The sequence below is a fragment of the Pogoniulus pusillus genome, chromosome 35, assembly GCF_015220805.1.
Source record: "Pogoniulus pusillus isolate bPogPus1 chromosome 35, bPogPus1.pri, whole genome shotgun sequence".
NCBI classification, from domain to species: Eukaryota; Metazoa; Chordata; class Aves; order Piciformes; family Lybiidae; genus Pogoniulus; species Pogoniulus pusillus.
In genome coordinates this window covers 13,172,369-13,191,163 of record NC_087298.1, presented here as the reverse complement: position 1 = coordinate 13,191,163, position 18,795 = coordinate 13,172,369, and the positions used below count along the sequence as shown (strand labels likewise).

Below are 18,795 nucleotides of genomic sequence, written 5' to 3'. Positions count from 1 at the left end.
TGCAGCTGTGCAGCACAGCTATGGTGCTGCTCACTCAGCAAGTGGAAGCCAAAAGCTGCATCCAGAGGAGTATGGGCAGCAGGCTGAGAGAGAGGATCCTGCCTCTCTGATCTGCTCTGCTGTGACCTCACCTCCAATACTGCCTTCAGTCCTGCTGTCCCCAGCATGAGAGGGACTCAGAGGTGGTGGAGAGAGGCCACAGAAGGCCACAAAGATGCCCCCAGGGCTGGAGCAGCTCTGCTGTGAGTGCAGGCTGAGGGAGCTGGGGGGGGTGCAGCCTGCAGAGGAGAAGGCTCCAGGGGCACCTCAGAGCTGCTGCCAGGGCCTGAAGGGACCCTGCAGGAAGGCTGCAGAGAGACTTTTGCTGAGGGGATCTGAGCCAGGCCAAGGGGGAATGGTATGGAGCTGAGGCAGAGCAGGCTGAGAGTGAAGCTGAGGCAGAAGTTGTTGAGTGTGAGGGTGGTGAGAGCCTGGCATGGGCTGCCCAGGGAGGCTGTGGCTGCCTCCTGCCTGGGGGTGTTGCAGGCCAGGCTGGATGAGGCCTTGAGCAGCTGAGTCTGGCTGAGAGGTGTCCCTGGGCATGGTGGGGAGGTTGAGGCAGATGATCTCTGAGTTCCCTTCCAACCTGTGCCATTCTGTGATACAAGCCCAAACTCTTCCACAGCTCAGCTGTTCACCTGTGCAGCACAGCTCTGGTGCTGCTCTCAGCCAGTGGAAGCCAAGAGCTTTAATTCCTTGCTGGGGAGCAGCACTCCTTGTGAAGTGCTTGACTGTCTTCTGCCCCAGAGCCAAGGCTCCCAGGAATTTGCAGGGAAGTGCTGAAATGGGGAGACAGCAGCAGCACGGTGGGAGGAGGAGGAGGCCACTTCTCAACACTTCATATTAACCAAGTGAACACTTCTCCACTTTTCTCAGGTCTGGTTTGATAATTGCTTCTCCAGAAGCAGCCTCACTGCCTAAGCATCCAGGTCCCAGTTCTCAGGGGGCATCACATGGCAATCAGAGCAGGACCCCCCAGTCTGCCAGGCAGAGCAGCCCCACGCTGAGCAGCTGCTGGGCTCCCAAGCTCAGGGTCCCTGCCATTCCAACCCACTTTGGTACTGCTAGCAGCTAATTTCAGCAGCTGGCCACAGGTTTAAGCAGTGCTCCAGGACTGTTCTCATTTTGATTTCAACCATTCTCAGCTCCTCCTGTGGCTCTCCCTTCCCCAGTGCTGTAGGAGAAAACCTTCAGTCATCAGCACATCACAGCAGCTCCTGAGCTTCTCTGAGGCCATGGGGATGGGAAGGGAAGCAGAGAAGTAGAGAGGAGAGATCTGGTAGGGGCCATTTGCTAGGGAAAAAAACAATGCAGGAGCTGCAGCCACTGTTCCACACATCTGACCAAATCCATGTGTTCTGGGAGCAGAATCTTGCTCCTGCTCCACAGGCCAGACCCACAGCAGCCTCTGACTCATCCACACCACTGACATTATGCCACACAACCAAAAGCCTTTGCAGCTCCAACCTGCAACCTTGGGCAGTGTGGAGGCCAGAAGGGGTGTGCCTGGGCTCCTGTGAGCAGCATGCCAATGGCAGCGTGGAGGCAAAGCCACAGCTCCCTTCTGCTTCACCCAGTGACACTTCCTCACGCCTGGCTCACCTGCCTGACGGCTCCACCACTCCAGCCCCCCCAAGAGAACCTTCCCTCTCACCTGTGCCCCAGGGCAGAAGCACAGAGCTCGCACCCAAGCCTCTCACTGGCACAAAGACACACAAACAAGGCGTTAAGGTGCAGAAAGCAACTCACCGAGTGCACAGGAAAGGAGCTGTGCCGGCTGAGAAAGGAGTTAGAGACTGACATAGTGAGGCCCTGAGCGGCAGCGCTGTCCTCGGGCGTGAAGGGCACTTTAGTTTGCTGGACACAGTAGGAGACAGAGGAGAAAGAGGAGGCAGCACAGGAGGCCTGCTGCAGAGGGGGAAGAAAGGCAGAGACAGGAGACACAAAGAAAGAGAGCAGAGGCTGTGAATCCAGGCAAGAGCTGCTGCCCGCGCACCACGGCAGGCAGTGGCTGCCTGAGCCGCTCCCGCCCAGGTGCCCTCCCGCAGCTCCGGAGGCACCGCCGCAGGCACACCGCAGCCCTGACAGCAACCTCCCACCTCCCCCCCGGCAGTTCAGCCCTGGACAGCTGCTCTGGCACAGGCAAGATGCTCCCCACTGCCCTTCTCGCCCAGGTGCCCCGGGAGGAGCTGGCTCCTGCTCTGGGCACTGGCAAGATGCTCCCCACTGCCCTTCTTGCCCAGGTGCCCCGGGAGGAGCTGGCTCCTGCTCTGGGCACTGGCAAGATGCTCCTCACTGCCCTTCTCGCCCAGGTGCCCCGGGAGGAGCTGGCTCCTGCTCTGGGCACTGGCAAGATGCTCCCCACTGCCCTTCTTGCCCAGGTGCCCCGGGAGGAGCTGGCTCCTGCTCGTGGCTGCCCGACAGCCAGCTCCTGCAGACTGCCAGGTTTTGTGGCAAGCTGCAGCCTGGAGCTTGGGTGCCTCCAGCGTGGGCCCTCTCAGATACTGGGCAGGTAATGTCCTGCCATTTTCCAGTCCAACCTACACCTGGATTTCACTTGCAGAGGAGGGAAGCATCACACTGTAAGGAACAAATGCCACTAGGGCATTGCTCCTGAATTCCATGCCAGCCAGCAGGCTGAAGGAGACTAAGCTCTACTCAAGCTTCCTCAGCTCTGACTTCTTGTCTCTGAGGTAGAGGGCTTCATGCACAAGATCTGAAGCTCACAAGACAGGACTGCTTCACTATTATTTGATAGAGGAGTCCATGCAGCAAGCCCTGCCCAGCTCCAGAGCAGCTGGTGCCCCTGGGAGCTGTTGAGCCAGAAATCCTCCTGGCAGCAGGAGCAGAGGAACAAGAGCCTGGTGGCTTTTGCAGCCACTTTGCCCACCGAGAGGTGAAGGTAAGGGTGGGAGGCTGCACTTGTGGAGAAACCTTAGCCCCAGGGGCACTGCAAGCAACACCTTGATGGCATCAGCTTGTAAAACTACTCGTAGGGCTGGCAGGCAGAGCAGGGACACCTTGGCCACCCAGACCCTGATGAAAGGCAGCAAAGAAAAGCTTTGCTTCAGCTGACAACTTCAGGAAAGGAGCAGCATTTCCCCTCTGCATGCAGGCTGCAGGCAGCCTGTGCCCTGCACACCTCCTGGCACGACTGCAGACCAAGGTACCGCTGGAAACTGTCGGGAGTGTGCAGCCTGCTAGCAGGAGGAGGGAGGGCAAGGGACAAGCAGGTACAAAAGACAGTGCAAGGCTCACACTGACAATGGGACCAGGCTGGGGAACTGCCTGATCCTGAAGAGAGGAGCCCTGTGGGCTCCTCAGTGCCCCTGCAGAGCAGATGGGACAGGGGTGCTTAAGGTCTCACCCCCACAAGGCTCAGCCTGACTGCAAAGGTTCCCTTCTCCTTGTGGGGCTCCTGCCTGCACCACAAGACCGTGGTTATACAAGGTCCCAGGGAGACTTCCCAGCTGCTTTCCCCATGGCATGGAGGAGCAGCACCCTGGGCCAGTCAAACTTTGGCACAGATAGCATGAAGAAGTGTTGCAGCAGTTGCCCTCAGGATGGGCAGTCCAGGCTCTGTGCCCACATTCCCTCCTGCCTTCTTGCAGCCAGGATCAAGTAAATTTAACTGCTTCAGTACAGAAGATGCTGCTGGGGGAGGGGGGGTTGGGATTTTTCTCCCTTTGTTATCTTTGTGGGGTTTTGTTTTCTTTTTTGTTCTTGGATTTTTGTCTGGGGTTTGTTTTGAAAACCACATCATACAGACAGAGCCCCTGAACTTGGAGCTGATTCAGAAAGAGCAAGGAAGGACCCTTAAAGGGCACAGTCCCAGCCCTGCTGAGGCTGCAAACAAAACTGCTGCTGCCAGCACTGGGGATTTCACCCCCTCCCCCAGGTGGAAAAGGGCACTTGGCCCAGCCAGGCAGGTGTGGACGTGCCTGGGAGGGTTGAAAAGCAGGGAAGGTCCTGAGCCAAATGCTGGCCGCACCAAGGTGGCCAAGGCTGAGCCGTGCAGGCAGCAGCAGTGTTGAAGCTGTGGCTGTCAGAGGACATCCTTGAGTGCAGTTTCAAAACAGCCTTGGGAACAGGAGTGCAGCAACCTCTTGGTGGTGCCACAGTGCCCAAACCTTCCAAGGGGTGGTTACACAAGGCTCCAGCCTGGCACGGATTCAGCCATGCCATGTGGAAGACTAAAGCTGCATTTTCAGAGCTTCTGGGGAGCAGCCTGAAGCCAGGGTTAGAAAAGAGCTCAAGGAACAGGATGCCAACAGACACGTTAAGGAGGTGACAAGGAGCACCTCTGAGACATCCTCCCACCAGTGCAGCCTGTCAGGAACAGGAGCAGCCAGAACTGAGCTGTCCCTGGGAGTCTGCTGTGCCCTGGGCACTGCAGATGCCACTCACCAGCTGCCGCTGCTTCGGTGGGAGAGCAGGAGGAGGTGCCAGGTCTTGGCAGGGGTCTGAGCTGATGAAGGAGTCACTGATGCCATAGACTTCCATCAGGTGCTTGTTCTTCTGCTGGTAGATGTGCTCGTTCTGAGGGGTCTGGTAGAACATGGATGGCTGTGGCTCGGAGTAGTCCTCCACGAACTGCATGTATGCCAGCACTGCAAGGCAAGCAGAGGTCACAGCCTGCCCCTGCTCCCCGGGCTGCAGCTGCAGCCAGCACCCCCACAACAAACCAAGAGTGAGGGCCTCGATCCCCAAGATCACAACATCCTCCCAGACCCCAAGGCAGCTCTGCCTGAGCGTCAGCTCCTGCTGCAGTAGCTCAGTGCTGGATGGGGACCTCGAGAGCCAGTGCCAGAGGTAAGGCTGCTACAACCCCTTAGAAGTAGAGAATCAGAGAAGCACAGAAGCAGTCAGGTTGGAAAAGACCTCTAAGATCATCAGGTTCAACTGCTAGCAGCACTGCCAGGTCACCACTAAACCATGGCCCTCAGCACCACAGCTACAGGTTTTCTGATCACCTCCAGGGCTGGGGACTCCACCACCTCCCTGGGCAGCCTCTGCCAATCCCTGACCACTCTTGCAGCAAAGGAATTTTTTTCTCCTTTCCAGCCTAGCCCTCCCCTGGCACAATTTCAGGCCATTGCCTCTCGTTTTATCACCTGATACTAGGGAGAAGAGCCCAACCCCCACCTGACTGCAGCCTCCTTTCAGGAAGCTGTAGAGAGCAGTGAGGGCTCCCCTCAGCCTCCTCTTCTTCAGACTGCACACCCCCAGCACCCTCAGGAGCTGCAGGGCAGAGCCCTCTGCCCCCTGCCCGTGCAGGTCCCTGGAGCAGCTCGTTTCCAACAGCCTGCAGCCCTGCAGATGTTTTCTGGCAGGGAGGAGTTGCTCTGCACCTGCTTTCTGGCACCTTTTTTCTTTCAGATTTCCTCTAACACTCTAAACTGCTGCTCAGAAACGGAGCTAACACAGCTGCCCCTTCCCACAGCACAGCTCCTCCAAGGCACACAGAACGAGGAGGAAGAAAAATGCCAAACCCAGAGGCTGTGGCCAAGGGAGTGCAGGAACCCTCAGCCGATGGACTGCAACCCTGCCCTGCTGGCCCCATCCTGTGACCCCACACGGTCCTGCCAGTGGACAGCCTGTGCCTGGCCGGCAGCACTGCCAGCTCCTGCACAGCCCTGCCACGGCTGCTGAAACGCTGACCTTCAGCAGCCCCGGCTAGCTGAGCCTTGCTGCTCCTCTTCTCCCCCCGCTGCCCTCCTGCCTTCCCCCCTGCTGGTTCAGAGCTCTCCTTGGCGGCAGTGAGGGCTCGGAGTGCACACCCAGGTGTGCTGCTCGCTCTGTCTCCACTCTGCTGCTCCGCTGAAGCCAAGATCAGACCTGGTCGTGCTGTGAACTTCAACCTCACACTGCACAGCAGCAGCTCTGGCCAGAGGCTCTCACCTGGCTCCCTGGTGAGGGAGTCTCAGGGTAGAAAACACAAAACTGCTAAAATGTTGTTGTCAGCTATCAGCAGGCCAGGTGGTTGAGGCACTTCTCTTAATGCCTGTGCCCTGCCAGCTGCCTCGGTGTCATGGAACAGCTCCAGGGGGGAAGACACAAAGAAGGCTTACACAAGCTCTTCAGCAGCAGAAGTGAACTGAGGATCAAGGCTCCTTGCAGGAGTGTATTGGACAAGACCTTAAGGGAAAAGGCCACATTTTGAGAACTCATCAACTGAGCAGGACAACAGCCAAGAAGTCAGGACAAAGCCAGCCAGTGCAGCAGCCACGGGGAGATTCAGATCAGCCCTTCACTGAGCATCCAGACCTGGAGCCAGCTGGGAGCTGCGATGCCCTGGGAGCATCTGTGTGACCCCACAGCTCAGGAAGTGGTGGTGGAAAGGGGATCACATTAGACACTTGGGTGAAATTAGATTACAGCAACTGAAGGTAGTGAGCCTGAATGCTGTTGAGAGCCTTAACTCAATCTGCAGGCAATAATGAAGAGCTCTTTTATCTCAGCTCTTTATGAGCCTAATGCATCCCATCGTCATTGCAGCTCCTCTGCCTGGCTTGTTACAACTAGTGCAGGGCAGGTGAACATGTCCCTGCTTCCACTTTGGCTTCTTCTCTGGTCTTAGGTGAAATGAAAACCAGTTGGGGTGGGGAAACACAAACCTGGCTCAGGACAGCAGAGTGCAGACTAAAACGGGCACAGGTCGAGTGCCACCGGTCCGGAGGGGAAAGGGAGCAGGAGTGCTCCTGAGAGTGCTCTTTGCAAAGGGGCTGCTCCCCCCTCTCCCCCCATCCCTTCTCCTCTCTGCTGTGGATTTTAACAAGGCAGAAATGTGAAAAGCAGATGGGGGATGACATCAGCAGCTCAGGCCCCGCGGCCAGGCTGTGCAGAGGGAGGGCTGGGGGCTGCAGCCTCCGCCGTGAGCAGCTGGGGTGGGCTGACAGCAGCTCCAGGCAGTGCCCCGGGAGGGCAGGGAGGTGTGAGAGAGAAACCTCTCCCACCACATGCCCAGCTTCTGTTCTCAACCCAGACAGGAAACCTCTGAAATAAACCCCCCCACCATGTCAGAGGGAGGCCTGCAGCACCTGCCCAGCAACCTCCCAGGGCCTCCTGGCACTGCCACAGCTGCTCAGGGAGTTCAGGCACACACCAGCTCTGCCCACGGGGCAGAAGTCACAGGTACTGCTCAGGGTGCAGCAGCAGAGCCTCCAGGCAGAGCACCATGAGAGCAGCTGCTGGGCCTGGAAGCAGCAGGAGAGGAGAGGAGAGAAAGCAGCAAGTGTCAGGGGAACACACCCAGAGTCTGCAAGGAGCTGCGGGCAGGTTCCCAGCAATGAGGCACATCTGCAGCACCGCTGAGGAGCAGCAGTGCCCACTGCAGAGCACTCCCCGAGGGCACTGTGCCAGCAGCCTGTGTTACCACTGGCCCTGCACAAGCACAGCAGACTTGTGTGCAGGGCCAAGAGCTGAAGCAAGAGGAGTCCTTAATCTCAGCTGCACATCAACTGGTTGGAGAAGCCAAGGTCCAAGGAGCTGGTCCTTGCTGTCACCCCGGGGAGCAGAGCTCCCATTAGCTGCTGGCTAAGCCCAGGCTGCCCTCAGCATGGCTCCTCCAGTTAAACACCAGCTGCACACAGGGCATCCCACTGGCAGAGAGGTAAGTGCCTCACCACCAGCTTCCAAGCTGTCTGGGGGAAGGATCTTGTTATTTGCAGCTCCTCATGGCAGAAGCTGCTCGGGTCTGTGCCCTGCACAGCAGCAGCATGACGCCAGTGCTCAGGGAGGGGGCTGCAGACGTTTGCCCCCAGCAGGGTAAGCTGCACTCCTACAGCAGGCACCAATAATTGATGCCAGACTAAAAGCCTGCTCACTCCTCGGCTTGAATTATACAGAAGTCAACTCTTGGAGGTCCCTCAGGGCTCAGCTCACAGCAGTGCAGGTGGTTAGCTCAAGCAGCAGCCCCAGGACAAAGAGCATCAGAGGCTCTGCTGCAGCACTTCCTGCCGGCTACCAAACGATGCCCACAGCAAAGGGGCTGCGACCAGGCCCCAGCTGGGGCAGCTCCACACCTTGTAATAAACTCACAGAACCACAGGACTGTTTGGGTGGCTAAAAACCTCTAAGGTCATTCAGTGCAACCCTCAACCCAGCACCACCACGGCCACTAAACCATGGCCCCAAGCGCCAAGGCCACACAGTTCTTGAACACCTCCAGGGCTGGGGACTCCATCACCTCCCTGGGCAGCCTGTGCCAGTCCCTGACCACTCCTGCAGCAAAGACATGTTCCTCATCTCCAGCCTAACTCTCCCTGGCACAATTTCAGGCCGTTTCCTCTTGTCCTATCAAACTGATGCTAGGCAGAAGAGCCCAACCCCCACCTGGCTCCAGCCTCCTCTCAGGCAGCTGTGCAGAGCAACGAGCTCTGCCCTCAGCCTCCTCTTCTCCAGACTGAACCCCCAGCCCTGTTCTCCAGACCCCTCCCCAGCTTCCTTGCCCTTCTCTGGACACACTCCAGCACCAAAGTGTCCTTCTTGGAGGGCCCCAAAACTGAACCCAGTACTCGAGGCGTGGCCTCACTTCCCTACTCCTCTGGCCACTCTTCCTGATCCAAGCCAGGATGCTGGTGGCCTTGCTGGCCACCTGAGCAAATCCATGCACCTCCTGTCAGATCCCAGGAGTTTGGTGGGGCTGTGGAAGCAGCACTGCCTCCCCTGTGTGATTACACAACAGTATCAGCCCCCAGGCAAACAGTGAACCCTCCTGGGTGCTAGCACACAGCCTGAGGAATGTTTTACTGCCCCTTGACTGTTGAACAGAAAAGTAAAACCACCCCCAGGCCTGTGGTGTGATGTGCTGGGGAGGAAAGACAACCCAGAACAAGCTCTTAGTCACAGGAGTGCAGCTGAAGAATCCCCAGCAGTCAGGGATCAGCCCAAACACCACTGGAAGCTTTGAGCAGGGATGGTTTATCAGAGCATCAGAGCTGCCAGCACACCAGGGAGCAGCTTCCACCTTCCCTCACAATGCCATCTCAGCAATGCTCCACCAGCTTCTGATGGTGCCAGATGCCAACTCACCAGCCTGACATCAAAGGGACATTCACAGCCAAGACCTTGGTGCTGAGGTCAAAAGTGTGCAGGGGCAGTACTGTGGAAGAGAGCTTTCAAAATGGGCTTTAAGTAACTCCTGACATCTCAAACGGTAACAGAAAACCAAGGCATGGGGCTTGAGGACAGCAAGCAGCTCAGGTCCCTCCTTCTGTGCCCAGCTGCCTCTGCCCAAGGCTCACCCAGGTGTCTCCCCCAGGAGAGCTGCCTACATGGCCAGGTGCATTTCCCTGCATCCCTCCCAGTCTGCAGGGCAAACCCAGCTGGGCCCAGCCACCCTTGTTAGTGGGCAGGGAGGAGGCTGTGTCCCAGCTGGCACTGCAGAGCAGTGTGCTGAGCAGCAGTGGGCTGAGCAGCAGAGCCTTGCCACCCAGCCTTGGCTGCCACACAGAAAATCCCCTCTCAGGCTGCTCTTCTCCAGACTGAACAGCCCCAGGTGTCTCAGCCTCTCCTCCTAAGAGAGATGCTCCAGCCCTTAATCATCTTGGTAGCCTCCAGTGGACTCTCTCCAACAGTTCTCTGTCTCTCTTGAACTGGAGAGCACAGAACTGGACTCGGCATTCCAGAGAGGGAGGAGAATCTCCCTTGACCTGCTGGTCACACTCTTCTTAATGCACCCCAGGAGACCACTTGCCTTGGCCACAAGGGCACACTGCTGGCCCATGGCCAACTTGCTGTCTTTCTCCACGGAGCTGCCATTCCACAGGGTCACAAAGGTGGCAATGCTTTTAGCCAGAGCACACTGCCATGGGAAGGTCAGAGCACTGCCCCTGCCCCATGGTACCCTCATCTCACTTCCATCTCACTCTGAAGGAGAAGGATGCAAGCTGTAAGCAGCAGAAATGAGTCAGCAGCACTTGGGAAGCAGCTCTGGACTTGGGCTGCCAGCTACACACCAGCACTCTGTGATGCACATCTTGTGCAGGCCACCTCCTGCAGCAGGCCACGAAGCAGGCTCCTGCCTCCTCCACCAGCATCTGCTGCAGCTCCTCGAGGAGGCCACAGCCTGCCCTGGCAGCTCAGGGTGCCTGCTTTTCTGGCAGGAGCTTTCAGCCCTGAATGTGAAGGAAATGAGGTGGTGGTGGTGAGTGGCAGGCAGGGGCAGGAGTCTGGCTGGGCATGGGAGCCTGGGCCCTCAGAGGCTGCTGATCTGAACAACGTGGGAAACGCTTCAGCACCCAAAGGAAACGAGCTCCTGTAGCTGCCAGCAGCACTGGCCACTGGGTTAACAGTGGTGTCCTGCAGGGCTGTGTGGGTGCCTGTGCTCCTGCCAGGTGGCTGCTCTGGCACAGCTTGGCTCTGCAGAGAGAAGCAGCCCCTGCCCCAAGCTCTTGGAGTGAGCCCAGCTTCCTTCTCCGGTGGGAAAACACTCATAAAACAGGGATGGGGGCAAGGAATGGATGTAAAATGAGGACAAACCAGGAAGGTCTGCAGGGCAGAGTGCCTCAGAGGCTGCACTCAGGTGGAGAGAGAAATAAAATGGTCTCACTGCAGCAATTATGATGCTGCCGGATGCCAGCTCCTCTGGGCCTGGATCATTCCCTGCTCCAGCAGTCACTCCCTGCCTGCCAAAGGCCTGACACTTCCCTTCCATGCCTTGGACACTGACTTGGGCACTCAGCCTCACCTAAGCAAGGACATTACCTCGGGGGCACCATTACTCAGCAGTCACCAGAAGCACACCAACGCCAGGAGAGGGAAAGGCAGAACAGAACTCCCCCAGAAGCAATTGCTTACTGTGTTTGTTCTTCTTCTCTGGCAGAGGTGGTGGCTTCTCGGGGTCACTGTGAGAATCTGGAGCAGCAAAGTCAGCAATGAACTCAACTGGTGCTGAAGAGTTTCCTTGCTGCAAAGGCAAAACAGCAGCAAATGGTGTGAAGTGTACTGACGGGACCGAGGCTGCGCTCTGCAGGTCGTCCTCCGAGATGTTGTCGTACTGGGACGGGAGCCGCTCGTAGGACACCCTGCAGCCTGAGCTCTCTGCGGTCTGAGAGGCTGCACTCCTCCTCTTCTTCTCTGGCAAAGCTGGAGGGGTCTCTGCTGGCTGTGCTGCTCCCGAGAGGCTGCAGAATTCCAGGGGAGGAGAGCTGCCCTGCGGGAGCTGGAAAGGATGTCCATGGAAAGGGGAGCCAGACTCACCCGAGGACTCTGGCAGTGGGCTGAGGATACCTGGCACCTGCTGAGGAATCTGATCAGCGTTGGAGAGGTCCTGCTGCAGGAATTCATAGTCTGGATCATAGTGATCTGATTGATCTGGGTCAAGAGGGGACAGGAGAAAGCTGCATTAGCTTTTGTCTTTGAGCCTTTCACCCCCTTCAACCCTGCCCCTCCCACTCCATCAAGTAATTAATTCATCCATTGATCAGAGTGCTGCTTCCCTGCAGCCGGGACCTTGTCACACCTGCTGTAGCATCCAGCCTCAGTCAGCCTCTCACCCTCATTTCTGCACAGCCAAGTAAGCAGAGCTCAGTGCCACACAGCCGAATAAGCAGAGCTCAGTGCCACACAGCCAAGTAGCAGAGTTCAGTGCCACACAGCCAAGTAGCAGAGCTCAGTGCCACACAGCCAACTAAGCAGAGCTCAGTGCCACACAGCCAAGTAAGCAGAGCTCAGTGCCACACAGCCAAGTAGCAGAGCTCAGTGCCACATAGCCAACTAAGCAGAGCTCAGTGCCACACAGCCAAGTAAGCAGAGCTCAGTGCCACACAGCCAAGCAGCAGAGCTCAGTGCCACACAGCCAAGTAAGCAGAGCTCAGTGCCACACAGCCAAGTAAGCAGAGCTCAGTGCCACACAGCCAAGTAAGCAGAGCTCAGTGCCACACAGCCAAGTAGCAGAGCTCAGTGCCACACAGCCAAGTAAGCAGAGCTCAGTGCCACACAGCCAAGTAAGCAGAGCTCAGTGCCACACAGCCAAGTAGCAGAGCTCAGCGGGTGGCTCACTGCAGAGATCATTTACGTCTCCTATTTACATTTGCCTCCCTGGCAGGCAGAAGCACCACGGCTGCAGCCTACCGGCACCGACACTGCTGCAGCCAAGGCTGAAACCAACAGAACATTCCACTTGAGAGCCGACCTGGGTTTGAACACGACCATCTATAGCTGGGCAAACATCCCCCTGGGCTATTTTCCCAGCCAGCAGAGGTAACTCTGCAGGGAGCTGCCTGCAGCAGGGTCAGGATGCCAACTGCAAGCGCAACTCATTTACCAGTGCATGGCAGCCACGACAGCTCCTAAAGGAGCCCAGGGGCTCCCTGCAGCAGCCCCGGGCACGCCCTGGCCACTCACCCAAGGTTTCACAGCTTGTGTTGCGGGAGCACTGCCCACTGTCCCGGTCCAGGGAGGAGAGCTGCTCGTCAGACTTGCTGAGCTTGCCGATGCTGCTGCACGGGGAGAGGCGAGGAGACTCCCCCCCGTAGGAGTGGCTGCCGCCCGACAGCCTCCGCTGGGCATAGCAGTCAACGTCGAAGTCCTTCAGCAAGAAAAGAGAAATCCAATCCCCATCACTCCTGGCAGCTCACCAGCGAGCAAGATGCAGCTGGAGGTGCAGGCAGGGGGCAGAGGAGCAGCGCTGCTTCTATCACCTGATGCTAGGCAGAAGAGCCCAACCCCCACCTGGCTCCAGCCTCCTCTCAGGCAGCTGTGCAGAGCAACGAGCTCTGCCCTCAGCCTCCTCTTCTCCAGACTGAACCCCCACAGCTCCCTCAGCTGCTCCTCCCCAGCCCTGTTCTCCAGACCCCTCCCCAGCTTCCTTGCCCTTCTCTGGACACACTCCAGCACCAAAGTGTCCTTCTTGGAGGGCCCCAAAACTGAACCCAGTACTCGAGGCGTGGCCTCACTTCCCTACTCCTCTGGCCACTCTTCCTGATCCAAGCCAGGATGCTGGTGGCCTTGCTGGCCACCTGAGCAAATCCATGCACCTCCTGTCAGATCCCAGGAGTTTGGTGGGGCTGTGGAAGCAGCACTGCCTCCCCTGTGTGATTACACAACAGCATCTACACACATCAGCCTCCAGGCAAACAGTGAACCCTCCTGGGTGCTAGCACACAGCCTGAGGAATGTTTTACTGCCCCATGACTGTTGAATAGAAAAGTAAAACCACCCCCAGGCCTGTGGTGTGATGTGCTGGGGAGCAGACCCTTCCCCAGCTTCCTTGCCCTACTCTGGACCTGCTCCGGTCCCTTGATGTACTTCTTGGAGCGAGGGGAAGAAGCCATATGGAAGTGTCCCTGGGTGAGATGTCAGCAAGCACAGCCAGCTGCTCTCTGCCCTGATCCATGTGACATGGCCACACAGCCCCTCACATCATCATCACCCTGCTACAGCTCAAGGCAGCAAAGTCTGCAGCACTCTGCTGAGGAAATCCAACACCTCCAGAGAACCTGAAGCTGTTGCTGTCACTGTGCTGCTCTGCCACTGCCACTCCTGCTCCGCAGCTCTGCCGCGCAGGGCTGGCTCTGACCAGCTGAGGAGTGCAGGGAGCTCCTGCCTGCAGGTCCCAGCAGCTCTCTCAGCTTCTGCTGTCACTCCCAGCACATTTCCCTGGGCTTTCCCAAGGGGCTTAGGCCATTACCTGTCTGTTGATCCCAACAGGTAAACTGGACCCACTGGTGGCTCGACTCATGGGGGCCACGACTGCCACTCTGGTCGGGGAAGGTGCCGACTGCCGCTTTTTCGGGGGCAGTGCTGGTGGAGGGCTGCAAGACACAAGGATGGAAGCTTCCTTCACTCTCCCAGCAAGAAGACTCCTTGAAGCTTCACAAGCTTGTTTTGCAGAAAGCCTCTGGCTTGCCAGGCTCAAAGCCCACAGCTTCTTCATGGAATCACAGAGCGGCTTGAGTTGGAAGAAGGGACCTTGAAGATCAGCTAGTTCCAACCCCCTGCCATGGCTGCCCACTCTTACCTGTTCTCTGCCACACGAATGCTGGGCAGAGGGGGTTTAGGAGGTGCAACTTCCTCATCCATGGAGTCAGTCAGCAGCTCGTTGGACTGGGTCATGTTAGTTGTTTTGTTGAGGATTTCCATTTCTCGGTCTGTGAGGGGAAGTTCTGAGGGGCTGCAACAAGCAGAATGCAGATTGCAGTCATGCAGCCCAGCTGGCATGCAGCACACTGACAGGTCAACACACAATGCAACTCATGGGCAACAGGAGACACCTCCAGCAGAAGGCAACATCTGCAGGGGGGATTCCATCTCTATGCAGAGCACAACGTGCACAGGTCACAGCCAAGCCAGGTTTTGCTGCCAGATTTTGGCATCGTCCCTGTCAGAGCAGATTCCCTTTACCTGGTCCCACTGCAACGGATGAGGCTACCTCAAGGACACTGAGCTGCCCTCCGTGAGAAGTAACTGAATGCTGTGATGCAGCTCTCAGCAGCCAGAAGGGAGCCCTTCTGCACCAAGGAGCAAGCCTTGCTGGGCACCCACCTGTCGGATTTACAGGCTGGCAAGCTGGGCTTCGCCGGGCTCGTGGGAGAGGGATGCTCCTGCTTCTCAATGGTCAGTTTGACCAGCTCCTGGTGGGTGGAGAGGAGAAAAAGAGAGAATTACCTGCTGCAGGCTGCACCCCAACTTGCTGGCACTGCAGCTAACTCCTGGTCATAGACTAAGGGCGGCACAGACGCAGAGAGCAGAGATGCTGCAGCGCTGCTGCTGGGGAGCAGCCTCACCCAGCAGCACTGTGGCCATAGCTGAGCTCAGCTGGCGAGGCCCAGCCCTGCAGGGCTTCTGCACAAACCACACCTGTGTCTTTTTGCTCCCTCTTTCCTCTAACATCATGAATGTGTTCCAGGCCCCACAACAGCCTAGATGAGGATGGACTGACTTTGCAGACAGAACCATCATCACCGCAGACCTGCACAGCGCAGTGCCCGGCCCAGCCTGCAGGACACAGGGAATGGCTGCTGTGTGCCAGAAACGAGCAAGTAGTTGTCTCCAGAAGCAAGTTCCCTCTAACACGCCCAACAACCAATTCAAGAGTGAGCACCTTGATTAAAAAGCCTGATCCCCTGGAGCCATCTTCTAAGGCGTGAGCAATGCAAGACTTAATCACCCAAAGAACTCCTGCAGCCTGGCTGCTAGAGGCAGATAAGGCTCTGGATAAAGAGATAAGGGCACGATAATCCTCAGCTACAAGTCTGCCAGCAGTCAAAACAACAATCACTCATGCCAGGAAGATGGAGAGAGCATTTTATGGATGTCTGAGGCTGACAGATAGAGCCACAGCTCGTGGATGCAGGCACATGCAAAGGAAACTATGATCCTTTCTTTCCTTTCCTCCTTTCTTTCCTTCCTCCTTTCTTTCCTTCCTCCTTTCTTTTCTTTCTTTCTCCTCCCTTCCTCCTTTCCTTCTCTTTCTCATCCTCTCTTTCTCTCTTCTTCTTTCCTTCACTTTCTTCCTTTCCCTTCATTTCCTGATACCATTTTTATTCCAGCCTGCAGCCCTTTGCCATCATTCCAGTACCATCTTCATGTCCATGCCTGTTGAGCATGGAAACAACTGGCACTGCTCTCAGTGCAGTAGCTCCAACTGGGCTGTCCTTGCCATCATCCTTCCAAGGAAGAGGAGCCTTCCACTTCTCTTGTTTCTACAAAGGTTCAGTTTCCTAGAATCACAGAGTGGCTCAGGATGGAAGGCAGCTCAGAGCTCATCTGCTCCAATCTCCCCACCACGGACAGAGACAACTCTCAACTAGACTCTGCTGCTCAAGGCACCATCCCACCTGGCCTTGAGCACCTCCAGGGAGGGGGCAGCCACAATCAAGCCCAGATCTTTGGTGTAGACACAGAGGCAATCAGCTCCAATCCCAGCCAGATGCACACTGTGCCATTCCTTATCAGCAAATAAAGAGACTCCTGCAGCAGTAATTAGAGATAATTAAGGCCTCTCCAACAACTTTCTGCTACTTCAGCAAGCTGGAAATTCCAAAAGGAGAAGGATTGGTGAGGAGTTACATAATCAACACGAGGATTTGGGTTATTTTTGTATGTCCACTGGCACAGGTGGCTGAATCCCCCTGCCTGGAGGCGTTTCTGAGAGGCAGAGATGTGGTGCTGAGGGGCAAGATTTGGTGGCAGCTTTGGCAGAGTGAGAGGATGGTTGGGCTTGGTGATCCTCAGGGGCTTTCCCAAGCCAGAGGAGTCGATGAGCTATGCCCAGCAAGGCACTGAGAGCTGAGCTCAAGCCAGCAGCAGCCCAAGTGAACAGGTGACTCTTTCTGCTCAGTTCTGGAAATAGAGGGGGAAGCAGGCACTGAAATGTGGAAGTGGATCTTGTGTGTACACAAGCCAGAAAACCAAAAGAGGCTCTCCACAGCAGAGAAGTGTCCAACTTCTCAGTTCTGCTTCCAGGTCTGCAAGCTGGCCTGGCCCTCCTGAGGCAGCCCTTGCTCCCCGCTGCGAGCGCACGCCGCTGCCCAGCGCTGCCCTGCTGCCAGGCAGGCACAGCTCAGCCACCCACCCAGCCACACATCTGCTCCAGCCACGCTCCAAGCCGACCAGACACAAGCCAGCTCCGACTGAGAGGCCAAAATAACCCTTAGAACAAAGCAGAACCTGCCAGAGGCAGGGCTCCCAGCAGGGCTCTGCAGCTCAGCCTTAGCTCTGCATGGCCACACTGGCACCCCCCAGCCTGGACACAGCAGGCAGCTGAGACCTCCCACCCATCACACCTCTTTGGCTGGAAGGCAACAAGCACCATGGGTTAAGTATTGCTTGAGATGAATGGGCAGTAGGTGTGCATGGCATTCAACAAGGGCAAGTGGAAGATCCTGCACCTGGGTGGGTGCAATCCCAAGCACAACTCCAGGCTGGGTGGGGAATGGCTGAGAGCAGCCCTGAGGAACAGGACCTGGGGGTCTGGGCTGAGGAAAAGCTCAACAGGAGCCTGCAGTGGGAGTGCAGCCCAGACACAACCCTGTGCTGGGCTGCAGCCAGAGCAATGTGGGCACAGGGCAAGGGAGGGGATTCTGCCCCTTGGCTCTGCTCTCCTCACACCCCACCTGCAGTCCTGGGGGTAGCCCCCAGCACAAGCAGGACATGGAAGTGTTGGAGCCAGCCCAGAGGGGGCCACCAAGATGCTGAGAGGGCTGCAGCAGCTGTGCTGTGAGCACAGGCTGAGAGAGTTGGGGCTGTGCAGCCTGGAGAAGAGAAGGCTTGGAGGAGACCTTGGAGTGGCCTTGCAGGATCTGAAGGGGGCTGCAGGAGGGCTGGGGAGGGACTATTGACAAGGTCTGGGAATGAGAGGAGGAGGAGGAGGAGGAATGGGTTTGAAGTGGCAGAGGGGAGATTGAAAGTGGATGTTAGGAAGAAGTTGTTTGCAGTGAGGGTGGTGAGAGACTGGCACAGGTTGCCCAGGGACGTGTTCAGGACCAGGCTGGATGAGGCCTTGAGCAGGGAGGTTGGAACTAGATGATCCTCGAGGTCCCTTCCAACCTAACCCATTCTATGATCCCAGGTGCCAGGCCATGGGACCACAGCAGTCCATGGGACACAGCTCAGACACCTCGGCACAGGCTTCACATTGCTGCACAGTTCTAACAGGAACAGCAGCAGGGACTTGAGGCTAAACTCTTTGTCTCTATCCTGCTGTGCAAAATTAAGACCAGCTTTACTTTTCAAGTCTGGAGCTTAAAGTGAAAGGGCATCCTGTGCCAGGGCATCCTGTGCCAAGCCAGCCTGGGCAATCTGGCAGCTTTGGGTGCTGGGAATGGATTGAGTCAAGGATAATTGCTCCAAAGGCTCAATGAGTAAGAGTAGATTTCAGTATCTGTGTTTGAGTAATGTGAAAGAGACACTCAAGAGCATGCAAACACCACACCAAGGCTCCTGGATCCAGGACTGACAGCCAAAGCTTGGGAGATTCACTTCACCTCTGCTCCAGCTCATAAAAACTGAGCTGAGCCTTGTGCTGTGCCTGGAGCACTGCTGCAGGTCAGAGTCCTGCTGCATAAAGCTGAGCTTCACCTCAACGTTCCCCCCTTCAGACTCAGCCCTGCTGTTGAAAGAGGCTTAACTTTCTCTAGCTTTCAAAATCAGATTCCCAGGAGACAAATTCACAGATGGCTCAAAAGGCTTCTTGTGCAAGCCCCCTGAAGCCAGCAGGGACACCTCCAGTTGGAGCAGGCTGCCCAGGGCTACATCCAGGCTGATCCCAAATGCCTCCAGGGTCTCAACCACCTCTCTGGGCAACCCGTCCCAGATGTGATGATTTCTCTGCTGGTGCCTTGAGCTCAGGTCAAGCAAACCTGTAAGAGGCACAGCTGCATGAGCAGCCTCTGTGGCCAGCAGCAGCCCAGCTGGGGAATGGCAATGGTGGGGACCAAAAAGCTCCCTGGGAGATAGAAGGAAAGCCCAAATTTTCCATAGGTGGGGCAGGGAGGGAATGCTGTAGGCAGGTCTCAGGAAGGATCCAAAGGTTGCTGTCAAATGTTGCCATTAGTTGTGTGACATGAGGCTCCAGAAAAGGCAGCTGAGCTCATCACCTGTCCCACACCCTAACCCAGCTGCTGGGAGCGGTGATGCAGCCCTGACCAGTCCCCTGACACTGGTGCTGGGGGCTGGAGCCTGCCCTCCCTGCAGGCACTCACAGGAAGCACTTCCATTCTATTCTGCTGAGCCAGAAAATATGCAGACTCCGAGTGCTGCTCTGCAGGGGAGACTGGGAGTGACCTGCTGAGGAGCTCATGCAGTGCTCTG

The 18,795-nt window shown here is 56.9% G+C and overlaps 1 protein-coding gene across 1 annotated transcript in view; it reads right to left on the bottom strand.

The window, feature by feature from the left end:
- The window catches only part of RAPGEF1 (Rap guanine nucleotide exchange factor 1), a 91,430-nt gene that overhangs the window by 26,588 nt on the left and 46,047 nt on the right, over positions 1 to 18,795 (bottom strand). The window contains exons 5-11 of the mRNA XM_064170855.1: positions 14,527 to 14,615; positions 14,003 to 14,155; positions 13,673 to 13,796; positions 12,388 to 12,571; positions 10,840 to 11,355; positions 4,447 to 4,649; positions 1,789 to 1,947 (exon numbers count right to left, since the gene is read on the bottom strand). Of these exons, the coding sequence (XP_064026925.1) occupies positions 1,789 to 1,947; positions 4,447 to 4,649; positions 10,840 to 11,355; positions 12,388 to 12,571; positions 13,673 to 13,796; positions 14,003 to 14,155; positions 14,527 to 14,615 (1,428 nt within the window). The remainder of the gene's footprint in view (positions 1 to 1,788; positions 1,948 to 4,446; positions 4,650 to 10,839; positions 11,356 to 12,387; positions 12,572 to 13,672; positions 13,797 to 14,002; positions 14,156 to 14,526; positions 14,616 to 18,795) is intronic.